This window comes from Podarcis filfolensis, assembly GCF_964270895.1.
Source record: "Podarcis filfolensis genome assembly, chromosome: 7".
NCBI lineage: Eukaryota > Metazoa > Chordata > Lepidosauria > Squamata > Lacertidae > Podarcis > Podarcis filfolensis.
This window is the reverse complement of record NC_139603.1, coordinates 69,531,960-69,552,680: the sequence shown is the minus strand read 5'-3', so window position 1 is coordinate 69,552,680 and position 20,721 is coordinate 69,531,960. Positions and strand designations below refer to the sequence as shown.

At 39.1% G+C, this 20,721-nt stretch overlaps 1 protein-coding gene across 29 annotated transcripts in view; it reads right to left on the bottom strand.

The window, feature by feature from the left end:
• RIMS2 (regulating synaptic membrane exocytosis 2) overlaps positions 1-20,721 on the bottom strand; it is a 338,908-nt gene that overhangs the window by 180,322 nt on the left and 137,865 nt on the right. For all 29 annotated transcript variants that reach the window (XM_083621717.1, XM_083621718.1, XM_083621705.1 and 26 more), the window contains one exon: positions 16,526-17,439. In XM_083621717.1, coding sequence (XP_083477843.1) covers positions 16,526-17,439 — 914 coding nt within the window. The remainder of the gene's footprint in view (positions 1-16,525; positions 17,440-20,721) is intronic.

The following is a 20,721-nucleotide window of genomic DNA, read 5'->3' as shown; positions in this document are numbered from 1 at the left end:
TTCTCTTTGAGAGCTCACTGTGATATGCAAACTAGACTGATGTGTCACAAACTGGGTTGTACAGAACAAGTCCAAAGAGGGGAAGTATTAATTGTGATGGAAGGTTCTAGAGGGTATTCAGTACTACAGTGTTCATTACAATTGTCTGTTGCTTAACATACCCACCAACGTAAGTCTAGAAAGCCACTAAAATAACCTTCAAATTTTCAAAAACCTTCAGATTTTTCAAAAAAGTGTCTGATTTCATAATTAATGTTCTACCAGTGGCAGCAATTATATTAATGTGTTCTAAGCTAGCAGGAGCCATAGGAAGCATTATACGACTAACAGCACGTTGTTAAACAAAATGCCCATTATCCATCAGTTTAATTTCCTCCATGTAGCAACTCTTATGCTCTATTTTCTTCTCCTGTGGTTTCAAAATTAGTCACATTAAATATTGACAAGAATTCTATCATAAAAAATTAAAGTCCATCAACTGCAATAACAATATTAAGCATCTAGCTAGGAATTCATTTATTTATAAATTACTTTAAATATTTGTATCTAATCTATCAATACACAGGACTGGAAACCTTGCATTAATGAGCCTGTACAAGTAGAAAAAAAAACTATTAAATTATTCCCAAGGTTTCCCAAGGTTAATCAAGAAAAATGGTTACGGACCTATGCACAATGCAGCCATGTGGTGTGCGAGCAAGCAATAAATAAATAAGTACACACACAACTTTAGGTTGCATAAAATTAGGCCATGCATTGGGCATACATCCATGTGATCAACCAGCCTGTCTGCTGGTTGATGAGTTGTCTCTCATTAGCTGAAGTTCACCACTGCTGAGGTTCTCAATGGTGTGAACCACTTATGGAGTACCTCCCCTGCCTGCTGGTAGTGGGCATCATAGATAATCAGTCCCTGAGCTAGGTTTACAACCAAAAATCACCATCCTCCAAAATCTCTGCCCCCTCTTCTAAGGATCCATCCTGATGCTTATTCTGCTGAAGAAAAGTTGTGACAAAAGGAAATGCCAAAATTACAGTAATTAGCGTTATAAGGTGGGTGAGAAGCTCACCTGAAGACTGTGGTGGAGGTGTCAGCAAGCTGGCCCCTTATATGCTCCTGTTGTAGAACTGACTTCCAAAGTCGTCTTCTGTCAGGTCTACTCCAGAAGCCCCATCCCCTGGGAGCCTAGCTGATTGACTCCCAGATCCATGGGTTGGCTTAGCATTATGCCCATAATTCAGCTCCTGATTTGTCTTGATCCTGACAAACCACAAGCTGTAAGCTTGCCATGATTTGGTTTGGTTTAGTGTTGTGCGTGAACAGGACCATTAATTTCAACAGTTAATGTTCGTACTCCTACAGTAGGAAATTTAGGAACTGGCTTTCATATCAGTCTAACCAAATCTGAGGGGGGAAGATGGATCCAGAGAAATCTGTACCACTGACAGTACACATTTATAAACCTAGACTGCTAAATATTTAATGTGGTGCACTGTCACTGGGGAAAATAATAAAATGATGGTGGCCTATTATCATGAAGTAGTCAGAAAATGTATGAACTCCGAGATTATGTCTGGGGTCAGAAATATACAAGAGTAGAACATGGACACTCAAGGTAGCTATAAATTATAAATTGTTTCTCTGGAAAACAGGAGCTACCATTCTAGCATTTAACATGTTTCTGTATTACATGTGAATCAATGCAAGGCATGGTTAACACATAAAAATTGAAGCTATGGTTCCGAAATGGGTTTGCAAACCATGATTATGAGGGAACCTAGTCTGTATTAACCATTGTTAGCATGAGTGCACATAGAAAGGCAAGTGGAAATCACCCTGGATGTGGAAAGGTGGGAGTACTTATACCTAAGGCTCCCTACCAGGTTTGCAGATAGATTGCAGTTCATTTCATTCTGGCCCACAGTCTACATACGAAAACAATTTCATACTCTCCCACTATCCACAATGCTTGGGTGTTTACAGTATAAGTTTTTAGCAATACAGGTAGATAGTTTGAAAGAGAAAACATTTTAGGCACTAAAACAAAGGTGCAGTATTCTTCCACGAGCACCTGAGGAGAAGGAACTAATTCAGATACAGGGCATCTAGGTACCTCTACAGCTTGATCTGCATTTAATTAGATAATAAACCGCACTGAGTTGAGGGTATATTGGAATAGCTTCATTGTTTTCATTGGGCTGAATATTATTTCCACTATATAGTGTTTAATATTGAACAGATTTCATTCAGTTCTCTCACTTTGGAGAATAACCTGTTATTCCGTAAGAATATGTGAAACATTCAAAAATTAAGACAACGGCAGAACACCATTGTTTTGCAGAAACAAACAATCCACAGAGATCATGGGAGAGAAGAATTAAGCCCAGCTTAGTAACATCTGCTTTGGTTTTATCCAGATAATTAAACACACTCATAAAACCTGTTGATTGAGCATACAGTGGTACCTCAGGTTACATACGCTTCAGGTTACAGACTCTGCTAACCCAGAAATAGTGCTTCAGGTTAAGAACTTTGCTTCAGGATGAGAACAGAAATCGTGCTCTGGCGGCACAGCGGCAGCAGGAGGCCCCATTAGCTAAAGTGGTGCTTCAGGTTAAGAACAGTTTCAGGTTAAGAATGGACCTCCGGAACGAATAAAGTACTTAACCCGAGGTACCACTGTACTCCATAGTGGTCAGCACTTTAAAACCAAATTAAACAGTACTGCAACCTCTTAAGTTTGTTCAGGCCATGTTAGTGATTTTTTTTATCTGAGTTTCCAAATAACAATAACAGTTTTACAAACAATGGAAAGTTTGTCTTTGGACGTGGTGCTTCTCTTTTCAAGAAAATTATTGCCTAAAGCAAAATTATTTCATTTCCATTTTTGCCTCCACATTAACTTTATCAATATGAAACTGCAATATAAAACCATATGAAATAAAATGTAAAGATTCAGCATGCCACTTCAGAAAATTAAGCTTGTTAAAATCAAGCTCATAATCTGCTTGTAACTTTCCCTGAACAAGCCTAACTGAAAATAGGAACTACAATACTGCCGACACTGCTCTTGAGCAACTTCTATTTCTTTCATCATGATTTACATAAGATGTACTCCCATAGTAAATTAGACCGTATATTGTCTTACTATATTAAAGAAAACCCCCCACATATTTTCTATTTCAAATGTCAGCTAGTATCCCGCTTAAATGAGTGGGACTGAGCTGAAAGTGAAGTATCATTCATATGCTCATTTAAAAAGCAATTAACCCACCAAATACCGGTAATTGAAAAATGTATGTGCATAAAATAATATCCTATTATTTTCTGCCAGTTGTCCTGTCCCTTTCAATAAGAAAATGGTTAAATTCTAAATATAAAAAAATTTATCATCAATTTATTACTTCAAAACATCCCCATAAAGTTAGGCAATCTTTACTCAAAGCGACATAGAATAAAGATATTCCAACCTGGATGGCATTTAAACACAAATCTGCATTATTTCTTCCTTCTTCCTTTTAAAGATTATATTCTCAGACATCCTTGCCTCCAGTTTCCATAAATAACTGTGTAATAACAGTTAATATTCTTCCTTGCTCTGTATTCTGCAGTAACAGACTGTGCTAGATCCTGTTCTGATTTCACATTCTTCATATAAAACAGAGTTTTTTCCCAAGGTTAATCAGGGGGCGGAACTAAGGATTAGATGCTTCATTCACTGATCCATGCCATCCATTTTGCTTCATTAATTCTAGAAGCTAGTGCTTCTAATTCCACCTCCAGTGATGTTGCCGAAAGTTGAAATTTATGCTAAGTTGAAATTTGCTCAAACATACAACTTATGGAAAGTTCATCTTCCTTTTTAGGTCAAAATTTAAATACTGCTTTTTCTCGGTCTGTGTTACCTTTCATAAAGTGCTACTTGAAAATGGCAGTAAACTTCCTTGCTTCACTGACATTTTAAATTCCTATGCCTAAGCCAAGCTTACAGCCACTCCACAAGTTCAAGTGCTCTGATTCAGCAAGCTCCTATTCTCTCATCCTCAAACCTCTATTTTCAGGACAGAGCTACTAATTCTGACCTCCTTCACTAGAGGGTTGTTGTAAGTATAACTTTGTGAACTATTCTGAACACTTTAACACACTGTGCAACTGCTAAGTACTGTTGTTACACCCTACAATTGCTAGTCACACAGGGTTGTGTTCATTCCCCCCATGTCAAAGAGCAAATTGGGAAAGTTGTAAAGCCAACACTCATGGCAAGTCCTAAGGTGAGAATGCCCTGAGACTGTGGCAACAAGTCCCACCCCCCACCATGTAACTTTCTGTCTCTGTTATCTCTTACACACCTCTCGTTTAGCACTAATGATGATATGAGCATGATGCCTGCAGGAATCAGGCTGACCATGTGCCCTCCTGATCCTCGCCCAGTGATTAAGACCTCATTACAGAAGTGGGAGAGGTCCAGTGCACTGAAGGAAGCAGTAGTGCACCTCCCTTCTGAAAAGACTCTCTCATTAGGTGGCAACTACCACCTAGTTGCTACTATTCATTTTGGGGCCAGGTTGATTGACTGTGTACTGGCCTAGCAACTGCAGACATACTTGGATGAGATGGATTGTGAGTCCCTTCTTCATGTGCCCCCTCCACGAGACGTCCAGAGGATGGCAACATGTGAATGGGCCTTTTCTACAGTGGAATGCTCATCTCAGGGAGGTTTGTCTGACACTTTCATTACATATCTTTAGGCGCCAGACAACTCAGCAAAGTGGTGGAGTATAAGCAAAGAAGGAGAAGGAGGAGAAGGAGGAGAAGGAGGAGAAGGAGAAGGGGAAGGAGAAGGGGAAGGAGGAGAAGAAGAATGGCTTCTTGCTTGCATGTCCTGCTTGATTATCATTATTGGGAAAGAGATGGTAGGACTGGTTTGCTGTTGATTCTCCTTGATTGACCACTGAATCATCCTGGAGTGATCTGTGGGTTTCCACTCCTACCCTCCAGGGTTGCTTCCAGATAACAGCACTGAGGGATCACTGCTTGGATCCCCAGGACTTTTTATCTTCCATGTTGATCAATATCTATATTGGGGTTGGGGGAAAAGCTCCAGCCCATTGGCCCAACATGGTCTGATAGGCCTTCTCATTTGGGAAAACCATGTCCACTTACCCTATGACTGGTGCGGGTAAGGGTAGGACTTCAATGGAACAATTGGGAACTTAAAATGAGCTCTGGTTGCTCCTTTGCTGAAGCAAGGTGTGCTAAAGGAAGTGAAAGCAGTTTCTAAACAATGAAAATCACATCTCCCTCCAAGCACTGCTCCTTTATACATAGATGAAAAGCAGATGTTTAAAGGATCAGCACAAAGCACTTACAAAGGGCTCTGACCCTTTTGGTCCCTTACAGCCATAACATTATATGATTCAAATGGCCCCACGCTGCTCCTTTAAACGTCTGGAAATAAGAAGTCCTGATGTCAAGTAACTGACAGGTAAGTGGGGCCATCCACTGGTCAAATTTGGTCTGTTGAGGTGGAGCCATAAGGAATTTAGAGCCATTTTTTTATTTGTCCAGCCCTTTGGAAAGGGATAGGAACATACAGGCACTGTAGATTTTAAAACTGTCATTTTAATTATTGTTTGAAGATATAGTCTTATCAGATTTTATGCTGTTATTCAGTCTGGACACAGTAAGGAAAGGAGGATATAAATTAAATAAACAGATAATAATACTGCTGTTGTTAATGACCACGGCTTATCTTATACATATGCATTTGAGCTTCATGTTGAAAAGTAATAGACTGTAACCCTGTTCTCCATTTCAAAATCAGGAGAGACTGAACATGCAGAGTTGGAGCAGGACTTATGCCCACAGGCCACACCTCTGATCTCCACACATTCAACCCCAGGCAAGAATGGGCTGTTCATATGATGGAGAAATGTGATCATACCACAAATACAGGGTTTTTGCTTGTATCCAATATAGTGCTAAGTAACCATCCCATCAGTGCAACGACTTCCACTTGCTCAATGGGAATTTCTCTCATTCTCCCCCCCCCCACCTCCACAATCTGTTCTGGGGGTTCCCCCAACCCTCTGGAGCAGATATGGAGAGGGTTTAAGACATGTGTGCTGGTGGCGAATTCCACTGCAGAAGTGGAAATCCTTGCACTGATGGGACAGTTACTTACACACAATAGCTTTTATCCGAAGTAGTGCTAAGAGGCCATTTGGCTGAATGAACAGCTGGGGAACAGGCAGCAGGCAGAATCCTGCTCCTGTTCCCCCTCCACATATGAAGAGTTTGGATCTGATATCCTGCTTTATCACTACCCGAAGGAGTCTCAAAGCGGCTAACATTCTCCTTTCCCTTCCTCCCCCACAACAAACACTCTGTGAGGTGAGTGGGGCTGAGAGACTTCAAAGAAGTGTGACTAGCCCAAGATCACCCAGCAGCTGCATGTGGAGGAGCGGGGAAGCAAACCCAGTTCACCAGATTACAAGTCTACCACTCTTAACCACTACACCACACTGGCTTCTGGCTTCTAAAGTAGGGAACAGAATTTATACCTCTTGTATTTTGTGTCCTTCCAGCTCCAATGTTTATGATTCTCCTGTACTGTATATCAGTGTATATACATCTGCCATCCACAGTAACTATGTATACACAGCTGCCAGCTGAGAGAACACTCCATTAATCTGATGAAGTGGGCTTCAGTCCACAAAAGGTGATGCCTCAGTAGATGAGTACATCTTTAAGGTGCCAGAAGACTCTGTTGTTGTCATTAGGGCTCAGAGGTAGAGCACCTGCTTGATACATGAAAGGCAACTGGTTCAATCTCTGGCATCTCTAGGTAGGGCTGGAAATGTCCCCCGTCTGAAACCCTGGAGAGCCACTGCCAGTCAGCTCAGCCAATATTGAGCTAAATGGATCAACGGTCTGACCAGGATAAGGCAGCTTCTAATGTCATTGTTTTAATTTTAATTTTTATTCCAGAAGCAGTAAACATACAGCAAAGAAGATCGTGCACACAACATATGCTATTCTTTTTAATCCAAATGAAAGCATATACTGTAAGCAAGAGGACAGGACACACCTAGATAGCCGGTGCTTCTTTAATGCCTGGAGCCTGAGAGTTGCCTCCAATCTGCAGAAAACGACAATCTGGCCTTAGTTGGAAAATATGGATGAATGGAGACTTAAGCTATAAGCAAGCACAATCTGTGAGACTGTACAATGTGTTTACTATCTATGTGGCACAGAAATTAAGTTGCCTTAATTGACATATTGTTTTTTGTTATGTGTGTGAATTTCTAAAGCTTGTAAAGTATGTCTTAAACTGAAGGTTTTTTGATCCTAGAATTATATCTAGGCACTTGGCTGCCAAAATGGCAAATAGATTTTGTTTTAATGAGATGTTGTACAAAAGTTCTTCCTCTTTTTGTTACTGACAATTTTTTTATATAAAAAGGACCATAGAGCATTGTGATGAAAACTGCAGTATGACTGTAGTTCATATTATATAACTGATGTCCACATATTCTCCAATTTCCAAGTAAACAGATTATATAACTAGAGCCCTCAAAGAGAATCATAATCTAAATGTTCACTAAGGCATCAAATGTAAATCTCAAAATATTTTAAATTAAATGTCTGTTAACAATATATTTATGTTACATATATGTGACAAAGCAGAGGGCAATGAAATCATAGCTAAATTTTCACCCTCATATATTCACTTACTCCATCTTTTATCACCGCAAATTTTTCTAAAATAAAATCCTGACATTAATGTACATTAGTTAGGTCAGGTTTCCAATTGAAATGAAATTAAGAACATTATATAAATGATAACAATCTATACCCTCTGGAGTAATCTATACGGTTTAGACAAACATATGAGATCAGTGTTGTAATCCATTTGTTGTTGAGAATGAATGAATATGAAACAGCTGTTTTTGCAGCAGGGAACAAAAAAAGCCCTGATTCATACATTAACTAGGGATGAATGGACCTGTCAATTTCCAGTCCATGTGAATTTCACATGTGTTCATTTATAATGCATTCTGCCTCCCCCTTCTTATTTATCCTGGCTTTGGAACCCTTAGCAATCCGAATCCGATCAGCCACAGACATCAAGGGAGCGGAAATAAAAGGCAGAACCTATAAATTAGGGCTCTTTGCAGATGACCTAATGGTCACAACACCAGACCCCATAAGCACAGCAACCTCCCTAATCAGAGAACTCAACACATTTGCAATGGTGTCGGGCCTACAGGTAAATTTTGCAAAGACAGAAGCTATGTGCTTCAACACCCCTCCTCACACCCAAAAAGAACTCACTAAGGTCACCAAGATAAAACTTTGCCACACCAAGTTCAGATACCATGGGGTACAAATAACTAGAAACCTCAATAAATTGTACCTCCATAACTACAAGCCTCTGTGGCGACAAATTAACAAAGACCTAAAGAGATGGATTAAAAAGCAGAGACATCACCTTGCCAACAAAGGTCTGTATAGTTAAAGCCATGGGTTTCCCAGTAGTGATGTATGGAAGTGAGAGCTGGACCATCAAGAAGGCTGATCGCCAAAGAATTGATGCTTTTGAATTATGGTGCTGGAGGAGACTCTGGAGAGTCCCATGGACTGCAAGAAGATCAAACGTATCCATTCTGAAGGAAATCAGCCCTGAGTGCTCACTGGAAGGACAGATTGTGAAGTTGAGGCTCCAATACTTTGGCCACCTCATGAGAAGAGAAGACTCCCTGGAAAAGACCCTGATGTTGGGAAAGATGGAGGGCACAAGGAGAAGGGGACGACAGAGGACGAGATGGCTGGACAGTGTTCTCGAAGCTACAAACATGAGCTTGACCAAACTGCGGGAGGCAGTGGAAGACAGAAGTTCCTGGCATGCTCTGGTCCATGGGGTCACGAAGAGTCGGAAACGACTAAACAACAACAACAACAACAAAAGAGATGGAACAACATGAATTTCACTCTCTCAGACAAAATAGTCATGATCAAAAGGATCACCCTCCCAAAACTAACCTACCTATTCCAAACCCTCCCAATCTGGATTCCCCCAACCCAACTCCGCAGATGGCAGAGAAAACTACACTCTTTTATCTTCTCACATAAAAAACCAAGAATAAGCCCCAAATAGCTGCACCTCCCCACCTCAGAAGGAGGATGGGGAATCCCCAACATAGAAGCATATTACATTGGCAACCAAATACGCCATATAATCCCATATATACTAGAAGATGAGACAAAACAATGGGTACACCTAGAGAGGGACACAACTAAAAATACCTGCACCACAGCGTACCCACTCCTCCCAAACAAACTAAAGAAAATTCCCACAACACTTAACAGGTACACACAGACCATGCTCAAAGCATGGAAAACAGAAATAGGCAAACTATCTCCAGCCCCATCCCCACTAATTCCCCTGGCGTACGACCCATTATTCCACCATGCAGCACAAAACCTCCAGATACAAACCTGGCAAACCAAAGGCTTATATCGCCTAATAGACTTTTATAAAAATAACAAAGCTTTGTCAACACAAGAAATACAAGACAAACTAGAAGACACCCAAATGCCCTGGTTAACACAACACCAATTACATGCCCTCTTAAACAACCTAACAGTAAAATCAGCAGCAACTAGGCCCCTGACAACCTTTGAAAACCTCCTCCTAATAACAAAGGGAAACGGTAAAGGGATGGTATCCGCAATATATAAAATACTACTCCAAAATCCCAAAAAAAACCCTAGACGCAATCAAAAAACAATGGGAGGATGACATAGGCTATGAAATTAAGCCCACTCAATGGACCAGAATGTGGTCTAAACCCCCCTTTAAATCCATATCAATGGGGGGGAAATAACTCACTCTGAAACTCACCTACAGGTGGTACCTAACACCAAGAAAACTAGTGCTAATATGCCCAGGAACCTCACCAAAATGCTGGAGAGGGTGCACCTCCACAGGTACATACCTCCACATGTGGCGGGAGTGCCCCAAAATCCAACTATTCTGGACAACAGCCATACGAGAAATATGTAGAATAATTAAGCAAGTATTAGAAATCACCCCAGAATTGGCCCTACTAAACATCTTCCAAGACAACAATGCCCATTTACACCACAAAGAACTCATAACCCACCTGCTTTCAGCAGCCAGAAACACCATAACCAGACACTGGAGAGACCTGTCAGGAGTAAGCATGGACCAATGGTACCAAATAGTATGGGAAACAGCCCTAACAGAAAAATTAACCAATAAACTGAAACTGACACGGGGACAAACAGAAGAAGACGCCTTTACCGTGGTATGGCTCCCCTTTATCACATACACAGCCCAACAAGACAATGAAAATAATCCACCAACAGCATACAAATCAATATGGCTAACGTGATCCAAAACACCCATCTGTTCTCATCCTGAAGCAAAGTTCTTAATCCAAGGTACTATTTCTGGGTTAGCGGAGTTTGTAACCTGAAGCGTATGTAACCTGAAGCGTATGTAACCCGAGGTACCACTGTAATTCTGTCCATAGATTACCACTACATAGACTGCAATGGCCAAATTATCTGATCCACATATGGCAACACCTGGCATACCAGGCAAAGCTGGCAAAAGGCACTCCTAGCCATAGATGTACACATTTTAAAATGCAGTTTATCTTACACAAAATTTATTTTTTGAGCTGATTGCAAATTTCAGCTAATACCTTCCAACTTGTGGATCATATCCGTTGATATTGGAATTCATGGATATCAGTTTCCTCAAGCATCCCTTCTTGTTGACTATTTCAATTAAAAAAAATTTTCAATTGGACTGAGAGTAAGCCTTTTTGCTCATGTGCTCTCCCCTTGCCACTACCCCTTCAGCACCTGACTTTGAGGAAGATATTGTGATTGGTTAAACTATATGTTTTTTGTTATGTCTAAACCGGAAAACTCTCATTTAAGTACTGCTTACAAAACAAGGATATGACTTTGACTGTCCTATGACAGACTGGGTAAATACAAACACAGATTAAAATTAGTAAGTACATTTCTATCTGTACTATAAATTTTTGTACTTTGTGATATGGAGCAAAAAAATGTGCTTCGATTAGCTAGAGAAGAATTAATGGCAAGTGGCATAGGTCTCTGAGCAGCAAATGCACACTGCAAGGAAGTTCAAATATTGGGGGAAATAAAAAAACATGAATGCTAAGAAGTAGTAATGCAAGTCCTACACTGGTTAACAATTACTTTCAAGACCAAATTCAGGGTAATGGTTTTTACTTTTAAAACTCCATATAGCCAGGGTCCAAAGGCAGACCGAGAGGAATGTGACCAGTGTGGTCACCCTGGTGCAGAGCTTCTGGGGCGCCACAGAGGGCACCGCAATTATGACATCCAACAGAAGGTGAGAGGCGAGGAGGTGCCGGACTTTGGCGTTGCACAGGGCACACTAAAACTTGATATGCCAAGATCCGCCACTGCTGGGTCTATGATATCTGAAGGAATATTTGCTTTCATACCTACTTTCAGCTGCACAATGGGATTCAATCAAAAGCAATACTGATTTCATCCTTGAATAAAGCTTTTTCAATAGTAGCACTGCATTTAAATCAACTCCTGCCCATCTGAGATTTGCCAGTTCCAAGAACGTGGTCTATTTAACCACAAAAATAAAACTTTTTTTAGATAGAAGTACTAGTGGCACTATATTTTAAACTCTCCTGTTAGCTGCTTATTTTATTATGAATATTTTTTTACTGTTGTTTATTGTTTTAAATTATATTTTTATGTTCTGTTGTTCCTCACTTTTTTGTACACTGAAAAGCAGGTTCTAAATTTTCTAAATGTATAAGCAAATGTATTTTATACATATTTAGCTTAGTCTTGTGTTCTGTTTTCTTGGTGGATGAGTAAACTACCTTGTTCTTAACCATTGCATGACACATTGGTTTAAAAGAAATGATGGGATGTGTTATATTTAAAATTCCAGAGTCAGGGAAATGTCTCTTTTGATGTAGCTGGTATCTATTCTGTGTCAAAACAGATTTGTCTGTGGAATTTTACAAGATAACTGTCTGGAAGTTTACAAGATAAATTTCTTTAATTGTTTTTAATACAGTCGTACCTTGGTTTTTGAACAGCTTAGTACTTTAACGTTTTGGTTCCTGAACGCCACAAACCTGGAAGTGACTGTTCCGGTTTGCGAACTATTTTTGGAAGCCAAATGTCTGACGGAGCTTCTGCGGCTTCCGATTGGCTGCAGGAACTTCCTGCAGCCAATCAGAAGCTGTGCTTTGGTTTCCGAACGTTTTGGAAGTCGAATGGATTTCCGGAACGGATTCCGTTCGACTTCCAAGGTAGGACTGTATAATGACTTTTGTCAACAGGCCTAAAGGAATAATAAAATCCTATTCTGTTGTTATTGTTATTGTTATTACAACATATTATCTTATGTTAAAATGTAAAATTAAATACCAAGTTTCAAATGAACATGTTAGTTATTCTGCATAGATGACACAAATAAGAATAAATAAGTTCACCATCTTAGAACATACTGTCATACTAAGAGAAGACTGTCAACTAGTATCAGAAATGGGAAGCAAAATTCTTCTCCATTCCATTAATAAGCTTTAATAACTAGATTATATTGACATATATTAAAGTCAAGGCACACACTGAGGGAATCTTAGCAAAAATCTCAGCAGTCCACATTACAAGCTCTGGAGCCCACAAAATCAGAGATACATGGATATATAAATCAACCATATTGCCCAGTTGCCTTACCTAATTTAATAATATTCATTTTTAAGCATGTAGACACTTAGAATGCAATGTGTAACTATCTTTAGTAGATACCCTTGGGGCCTAGTATGTTCTACAGTGGCTTCTACTGAAAAGGAAGCAGGAAAACAGGATTTCAGTAATATGCAAATGCTAAGGTATGTTTACCCTTCTATACAGTATACATATATTATTCATATGTATTATTGGCTCTCCACCAATCTCTACAAGGTGTATGTCACTGCAAATAGGTGAGAAAAACTATATTATCAGATTTTTTCTGAAATTTATTTATATAATACTTCAAACAAATGGTCTGAATGAAATTATGAAAATCATAAAGTAAAAAAAAAGAATTATGATGAAAAATATGTAGAGAATCACCAGTTTATGAACATGGAAGAGACAGTATGGGAACCACACTTCTGTGTGGGACTATCAGTTAATCTTATGCTCTAAAATAGAATAGCCATCTGCAGTGATTTTTGAATAACCAGCCTCATTTAACCAGCATGCTTAAACCCCATTAAGGGGTTAATGCCACAGAGTAAACTGTCCTGCCAGGCTTAGCTAGGTCACTCCTCCTCACCTTGGGAGGAAGGGAATCAAGCCTTTTGTTTCCCTCAGTCTACCAGAGAAGCTCAGCAGGTGAGGAGATCTGAGCTGGTTGCTGCAGCTCCAGCAGCATGGCTTTTACAATTTTACACATCACTTGGGAAGACAGGCAAACTAATATCAGTGTACTGGAAGAAGCGAAGATCACCAGTGTTGAAGCAATGATTCTTCAACATCAATTTCGTTGGACTGGTCATGTTGTGCGGATGCCTGATGATCGTCTTCCAAAGCAACTACTCTATTTCGAACTTAAAAATGGAAAGCGTAATGCTGGTGGTCAACAAAAGAGCTTTAAAGGCCTTCTCAAGGCAAATCTTTAAAAATGTAGCATAAACACTGACAAGTGGGAAACACTGGCCTGCTAGCGCTCCAGTTGGAGAACAGCCTTTATCAAAGGTGTCATGGGCTTTGAAGACACTTGAACTCGGGATGCAAGGGAGAAACGTGCTAAGAGGAAGGCATGCTTGGCACATCCACACCATGATCAACTCCTGCCCGGAAACCAATGTCCCCACTGTGGTAGGACGTGTGGATCCAGAATTGGCCTCCACAGTCACTTATGGACTCATTGTTAAAACTGTGTTTATGGAAGACAATCTTACTTGGCTACGAGTGATCGCCAAAGAAGAAGAAGAATTTAGGAACTTTCACCACTGTAACTAAACCAAGTTTTACTGCCTGTGCAACTTTTTCTGAATGCTGTAAGGAAAAGCACATGCATTTGACCTTTGGACAGTTTGTAAGTAAACTATTTTTAACTTTAAAAACATATGGTCTTATTAGTGGGATTGAACAATAGCTTGTAAATGAAGCACTACAGAACTGCTGTGTGGCATCAGTTGTTAATACACAGATATACCACTGTATAAATGCACACAGGTGAAAATACAGCTCTAGCTATGACACCAGTTTTACACACTAGATTAACTACTGCATTCTTAAACACTTAATCCTTCTGAACTTATTTTTCTGATGTGTGGATTCATCCCCACATTTTTCATTGATACTTCCACTGCCATGTAGGTAACTATTCCTTGAGCTTAGCAGAAGAAGATACATTCAGATTCCATAGATTTTGCTCGGAGATGGTCCACTATAAAACACTCAAACAATACTGTATAGCCTCTCAATATATCTCACTGAAAGGCAATGGACACCAGTCAGTGGTGGATATCAGAAGACACAAAACACATATGCAAGAGTTGAAGGTCTTTGGAGATGGAAAAATATAAGTTGGTACCATGCCTTATAGCAATCTGCCATAATTTCAGAAACAGGGGGTGAAAAGCATGTAGTGTATACATTCAGTTTCTTCCACACATTCTCCTTCCTTCCTTCCTAGCCCTCAAACCACAGCTAATGCATGAACCAAGCAATGCTGATAACAGAAAGAGGGAATGTAAAAGAGAGAGAGAACAGTCACCGAAGTCTATGAGGATACAAACATACCTGTGAATGACCATGTTCAGGTGCAACACTAAGTCACAAAGTGTGGTTTATTTAGCCATACTGTGCATGAGCTGCTTTTTGATCACACAGCTTAGAGCGTTCCTGCTTCACTTTTCCCTTACTCAAGCAGGGAAGCAAACCACAGAGCAGCTGGTTTAGCATTACATCTGAACCAGCACTTGTGGTTTGTTTCTCCAAAACAAATCACAGTTGGGAAGCCAATTAAAAAAATATTGGCTTCGAGTAGTGGTTTGTTTGGAGAGAGAAAAACCACAGCATTGGCTCAGATGAATGTGACCAGTCTGTCCACGAGAGTGTGCATGTATATTCTAGGGGCAAACCATTTGAAAGATGGCAGTTTGGGCCACATTAAAGAACAAACGAAGTCCACAGCACTATATTACAGAATAAAAAATGAACCACTTCTATATCATAAGGAGGACAATCATCATTTCTTTGTTTAAGACTGACTTCAGACCTTACAAAATTCTTTTACACTCTGTGTATGTTTTTGATCTAGAGAGCAAGGTAGAAGAAATATGACTTGAAGAAAAAGATTGTAGTGCTAAGCACACTTGTTTAGTTAACAGTTGTTTGTTCATTTAGTTGGTGTTAATCACTGTTTCTTTTCCATCTGTGTAAACTGGTCATTATTTATCACTAAAAACAAACCAAGTTTTCATTCCCATTTCCAGGAACACAATGCTTAGAATCCAGTTTAAACATAAAATACAGTTATAATACTGACAGTCCAAAGGATGTGCTATAAGGTCCCACTGCTGGTTACAATATAGACATTTTTGCTAAACTGTCATGTGTGCATGTATATGTGTGCGCACTCATGTGCAGACCCATACGAACTGAAACTATGACCCACTAATTTTCCTCCTTTCATGTACTTAACCAACACTAACCACAACCTGCGCTTTATCAATGAACAAGAACAGCGAATGTTTCTATTAAGTGTTCTTCTACCGTGTTATAATTGTGTTCTTGTTTTAATCATCATGGAAGATCACACTACACTTTGATGTGGGAGATATGTGGTTGGGTCTCCGGGTTTTTTCATTTTCACTTAAAAGCAGCCACAGGGAGTGGGCTAAATTGGAACAGGAGATTGATGTTAGGGCAGAGGGTTAAAAACAACAACTTTTGTCCACATCATTTTGCAGACTGAAATCACCTTCCCTGAAACTAGTATTAATCCTACTGTAGAGAACTACATTTGTATTTGTTTTCCTCCCCAGAAGAGCTAATAGTACCTTCTTGTGGTGTGTATATGTGTGTGTGATGGGGGATGGGGGAAGAAATTTAAAACAGTAAAATAGTATGAAAAGGAGCAAGTGAGGGTTTTCAAACAGAAAATACCTTAGTACAATTTTTTGATCCAATTATATCATTCCCACCACTATGGTTATATTTTTTTATAAGTATATAGTTAGAAACATATATATTTAGTGCATACTTCAGTTCTTAGACTTTAGACTAATTTGTAGCTTCATCTACCCATGCTGATCAAAGGGACTGTATGTGACCCATAAGTGTAAAAACAAAGCAAAATACCCCCCACCAAACACCTGAGGTCTGCAGCAGAGATGCTTCTCTTTTACAGAAATAGAAGGTACACAAAATCCATCTATACAGTAAAAGCAAAATTCTTACCTTTCTCACTAACACTTTCACTTTCAATCTCTACATCGTCACAGCTGGTATACTCTGGAGTAGAGGCCAACTCTTCCTCAGAGCTGCTCAATGAAACCTGACGCATTTTACCCCCTTTTTTTGTTTTATGAGGCTTTGGTGGTGGAGGCCTAACTGATTCAGACTGATCTGAACTTAGTGAATCATTTCTTAACATGGTTTCCATTTTTTCACGTTTTGTTTTCCGTACAGCTGAGCTAGGATCCAAATGATGCTGTTTCCTTAATGAATCAGTTCGCCTCATATCTGGCCTATCAAAAGGAATGGGACTCCTCCTAGGTGTTGGAGGGCTGTGATTTGTGTTTCTTTGCCGATTGGGACTTGGTCCCTGAGTTCTTTCCATTGAATATGAACATTGGTCCATGGCAGCTCTGTGTTCAGATGCAGACCTTTGCCGTGATGGCCGTTCCATTCTCATCATAGACAACCGGGAATCTTCCAATTCAGTATTTGCCAAAGACACATCACTGTGCCTTCGTTCATGACGCGCGCGGGACACTTCAGCATGAATACGCATTTGTTCCTCATATGGTTGTGGTTTGACGGGATAACGAGCCAAATTAGGATCACTTCGGTATCGTGCTTGGTACTCCTCTTCCCGCCGTTGCCTCTCATATTCCTCTCTATTCTGCACATCATCTTCCTCTAAAGGATATTCCCTCGAACGCCTGCGACTTCTCCTGTTCGAATCCCTGTAGTCATCAAGTTCAGCTTCTTCATATAACTGAGATCCATGTTGTGATCGTCTGTCCGTATAATCTGATGGTGATCTTGGCATTGCACTGTCTGATGTTGCATACTGTGAATAGTCGTCTCTCTCGTCCTGTTGATTGAATCTCCTGTTCTGATCTCTGGATATTGATGGGCTTCTTTTTCTAAGTCATCAAGAAAAACAAGGAGTAAACATTATCAATATTTTCAATGCTTACAATTTATTTGTTACAAACTAATTCCAAACTAATTATTCTAGTTGACTGAACTATAATAACTGTACTGGCTTTCTAATAACCTGATAATCACTCACTCAAATGGAAGCACATTGTTTTAAGTTGAATTTGTTTTCCAGAGCTGATATATGTAGCATAGTGGCTAAGAGACTGCATTATGAATCAAGAAATCCCCAGTTCAAATTTCATCTCTTCCAGGAAACTCACTTAGGTGGCCTTAGTAAATCCAGTATCAGGCTCAGCCTCCCCCTCCCGTGGCCACCATCTGCAATATGCTGATAATGATACTTGCAGCATTGTTTTAATGGTTACAAGAGGATAATGTATCTGAAATATCTGAACATTCAAAAGTGTTCTATAAATATTAAATAATACAATGAGTTAATTAAACAAAAATACATTAGTTTAATCAATTAAGTTGTAATTCTCCTATTTTTTCATACCACATTTGTTAGTTTAAGTTTATTTTATTATATTTATATAATTGCTTCACACATCCAAAAGGAGGTCTGAAGCAGGACAACAAAAATACAAAATACAATATGCAATGAAAAATTCAAAAATTAACCTAGCAAGATGTTTTAAAACGTATTTGTATCTGTTTCATATTCACAGCATGATGTCTGCATTACTCACAGATAAACAGATGGACTTGGTTCCTAAGGGGGTTAACTTAAGTAAGTTTCCACACCTTCCTCCTTCCTGCAGCCCTGGCAGAAACCTTTCCAGAGGGTTGATGACCCTCCTAAACTACATGGGATATCAGCAGCATGGGGGGGGGTGTCCCAAATTGAGAAGTCCACTGCCCACTTTTGGCAATTCCCTCCTCTGTACACCAGCCCTCTGGAATAAGTTTCATGTTTCACTATGTACAGGATTGCACTGTAACTTAATTAAAATTAGGCTCCAAGCCATAATTAATTAAAAGGGAAAAATACAAAAAGAAATTATGAAACTTATTCAATAATTCAGGGCAGGATTCTTATTTGTATTGTTTATATCAAGTAGCCACTTAAGTAAAATAAAATTAACAAACAATATGCATCTTCTGACAGTACAAATGCTCACATAATTTCTTGTAGGACAACTACCTACTATATATTTTATTATTTTCAGCCATTACATATCTGCCTTACAATATGTCCCACCGTAGCTAAATACTTTTTTAAAACAAAATGAGCTAAGTTCAGAACAGAAGGAAAAATCAAAATCAAAGCACAAACAATTCTCGGATAAGCTAGATCATCAGCTCTTACTGGTTCGTTTCACATTTTTATTGTTTTATTGTAATATTGGGTTTTTATCCTGTATACAACCTTGTATTTTATATGAAGTTGTGGTTTATAAATATTTAATTAAAGAAATAAAATATGTACGTTTTCTTCTTTCCTGCCTTGTAAACTACCCTGTGATCTTTGTATGAAGGATGGTATAGAAATTTAATATATAATAAATAATAAAAATAATACTTCTTCTGAAAGTTATAATCTTAAAAAAAAAATTCATTAGCTTGTTTACGTTCATAAATCATATCATAATTCACAAGTGACGAAGCGAAATATTGAAGAACGGTGTATCTTGTGTAGAATTCTGAATATATCCCAGGTTATGGAAGTATTGTGATTAGAGCATAGCAAGCTGAGAGCCAGAATGCAGTCTAGGGCAAACTATGAATTACATACTAAAATATGTAACAACATTCCATCACCTAAGCATGCATTTCCTTCTAGTTTCTCTGTTCTAAATTTCAGCCAGGTGACTTTGCTTTAGAAATAACAATAGTAAGCCAAGTTACGGCTTACCACAGGTGTGAGAATGTGTGTGCCCCCAGAAAAGAATTTGCAGCTACTTTGTTTCTCCCAGGTCCTTTTTACTGCTGTGTCATGCTAAGATGAACCAAAGTTTGCCTTAGCATGCCATTTGAATCTCTGCTTGTAGCTAACAATAAAAGAAAAAGCAGGGGTTCAGGCCAGCATACCAAAACACAATATATGGAAAGCAAAGTACAACGAATGTATTCGTCACAATGTGCCCACTATTACAAGGCATACAGTACATGCAAGCGGTGCTCCAGAATCATCAACGTAAGTACAATATTACAATTACTAATGTATTTTCCACCAAATGATATGGATGTAGAAGCCTGCTTAGATGATGTGTCACCTTAGCCAGATTGGGACAGAAGTCTTCAGTCCAGAAAACCTATCTATTGCCTTGGAAATCTCACTAAAAATCCACTGAAATCCACAGGACTGTTTCCATTCACTGTATTCTCACCTCATTAATCTATTTCAAGATCCCTTTGTAAGCAATATTTGACAAAAGTGTTCTTGTGATTATCTACTTGATTCCATGTAAGAATTCCCAAAGCACAAATTAGGACAATAACAAAAATGATACAAATTGCTTATGCAAACCACCTAACTAAATAAATCATGTTACAGATGCTGTATTACTGAGGTGGGAAAGCTCAAGTGAGATTTCAACTGCTCGTTTCCCCCTCCCCAAAAGATACAATATTACATTGTGAAACTTATCGCATTTCAACAAGAAATCAAATAAACAGTGTAACAGTGTAAATAAATCCATGCGTTGGTGAAAACTTCAAGAATTACTTAAGATGTGCAAGAAAAATGTGGACGTTTTCTGCAATAAACAATAAAAAAGATTGTTTTGGATCTTGCTAGCTCCATTGATAGCTTATCATCTCATAAGCATCTCACTCTCCAATACCTGAAGGCATTGACCCCATTGCACTTCAAAACCTGGGTGGATGAACTTCTGGACCTGGAAACCAAAAAACAAATAATATTCCGTAGATGTGATGCTAGGACTAAATGCAATGGTATCTGGTCTGAGTTCTAAGAACTCTTTGAGTCCTGATTTCCTCACCCACATTTATTGGCGTCTCTTCTAGTTCCCCTTCCCTCCCCCTCCCTATATTTGCCAAGTTTTCATCATAGCTTTGGAGGGAAGGATATCTGGGGAGGTGTTTACTGCTGTAGGTCCTTTACATACAATCTTTCAATAAACAACAAATAAAATGATTATTTAGCATACCAAAGTTATTTATTTTAAAACATATTATATAGAACTACAGCATTCACTGGGACTTCTGAAGACATTTACTCATTGGCCAGGATCTAAAGAGCTTCTTTGTGGATGCCCAAACACAGCGGGGAATTAATTGACTTCCCCAACTTAAGCAAC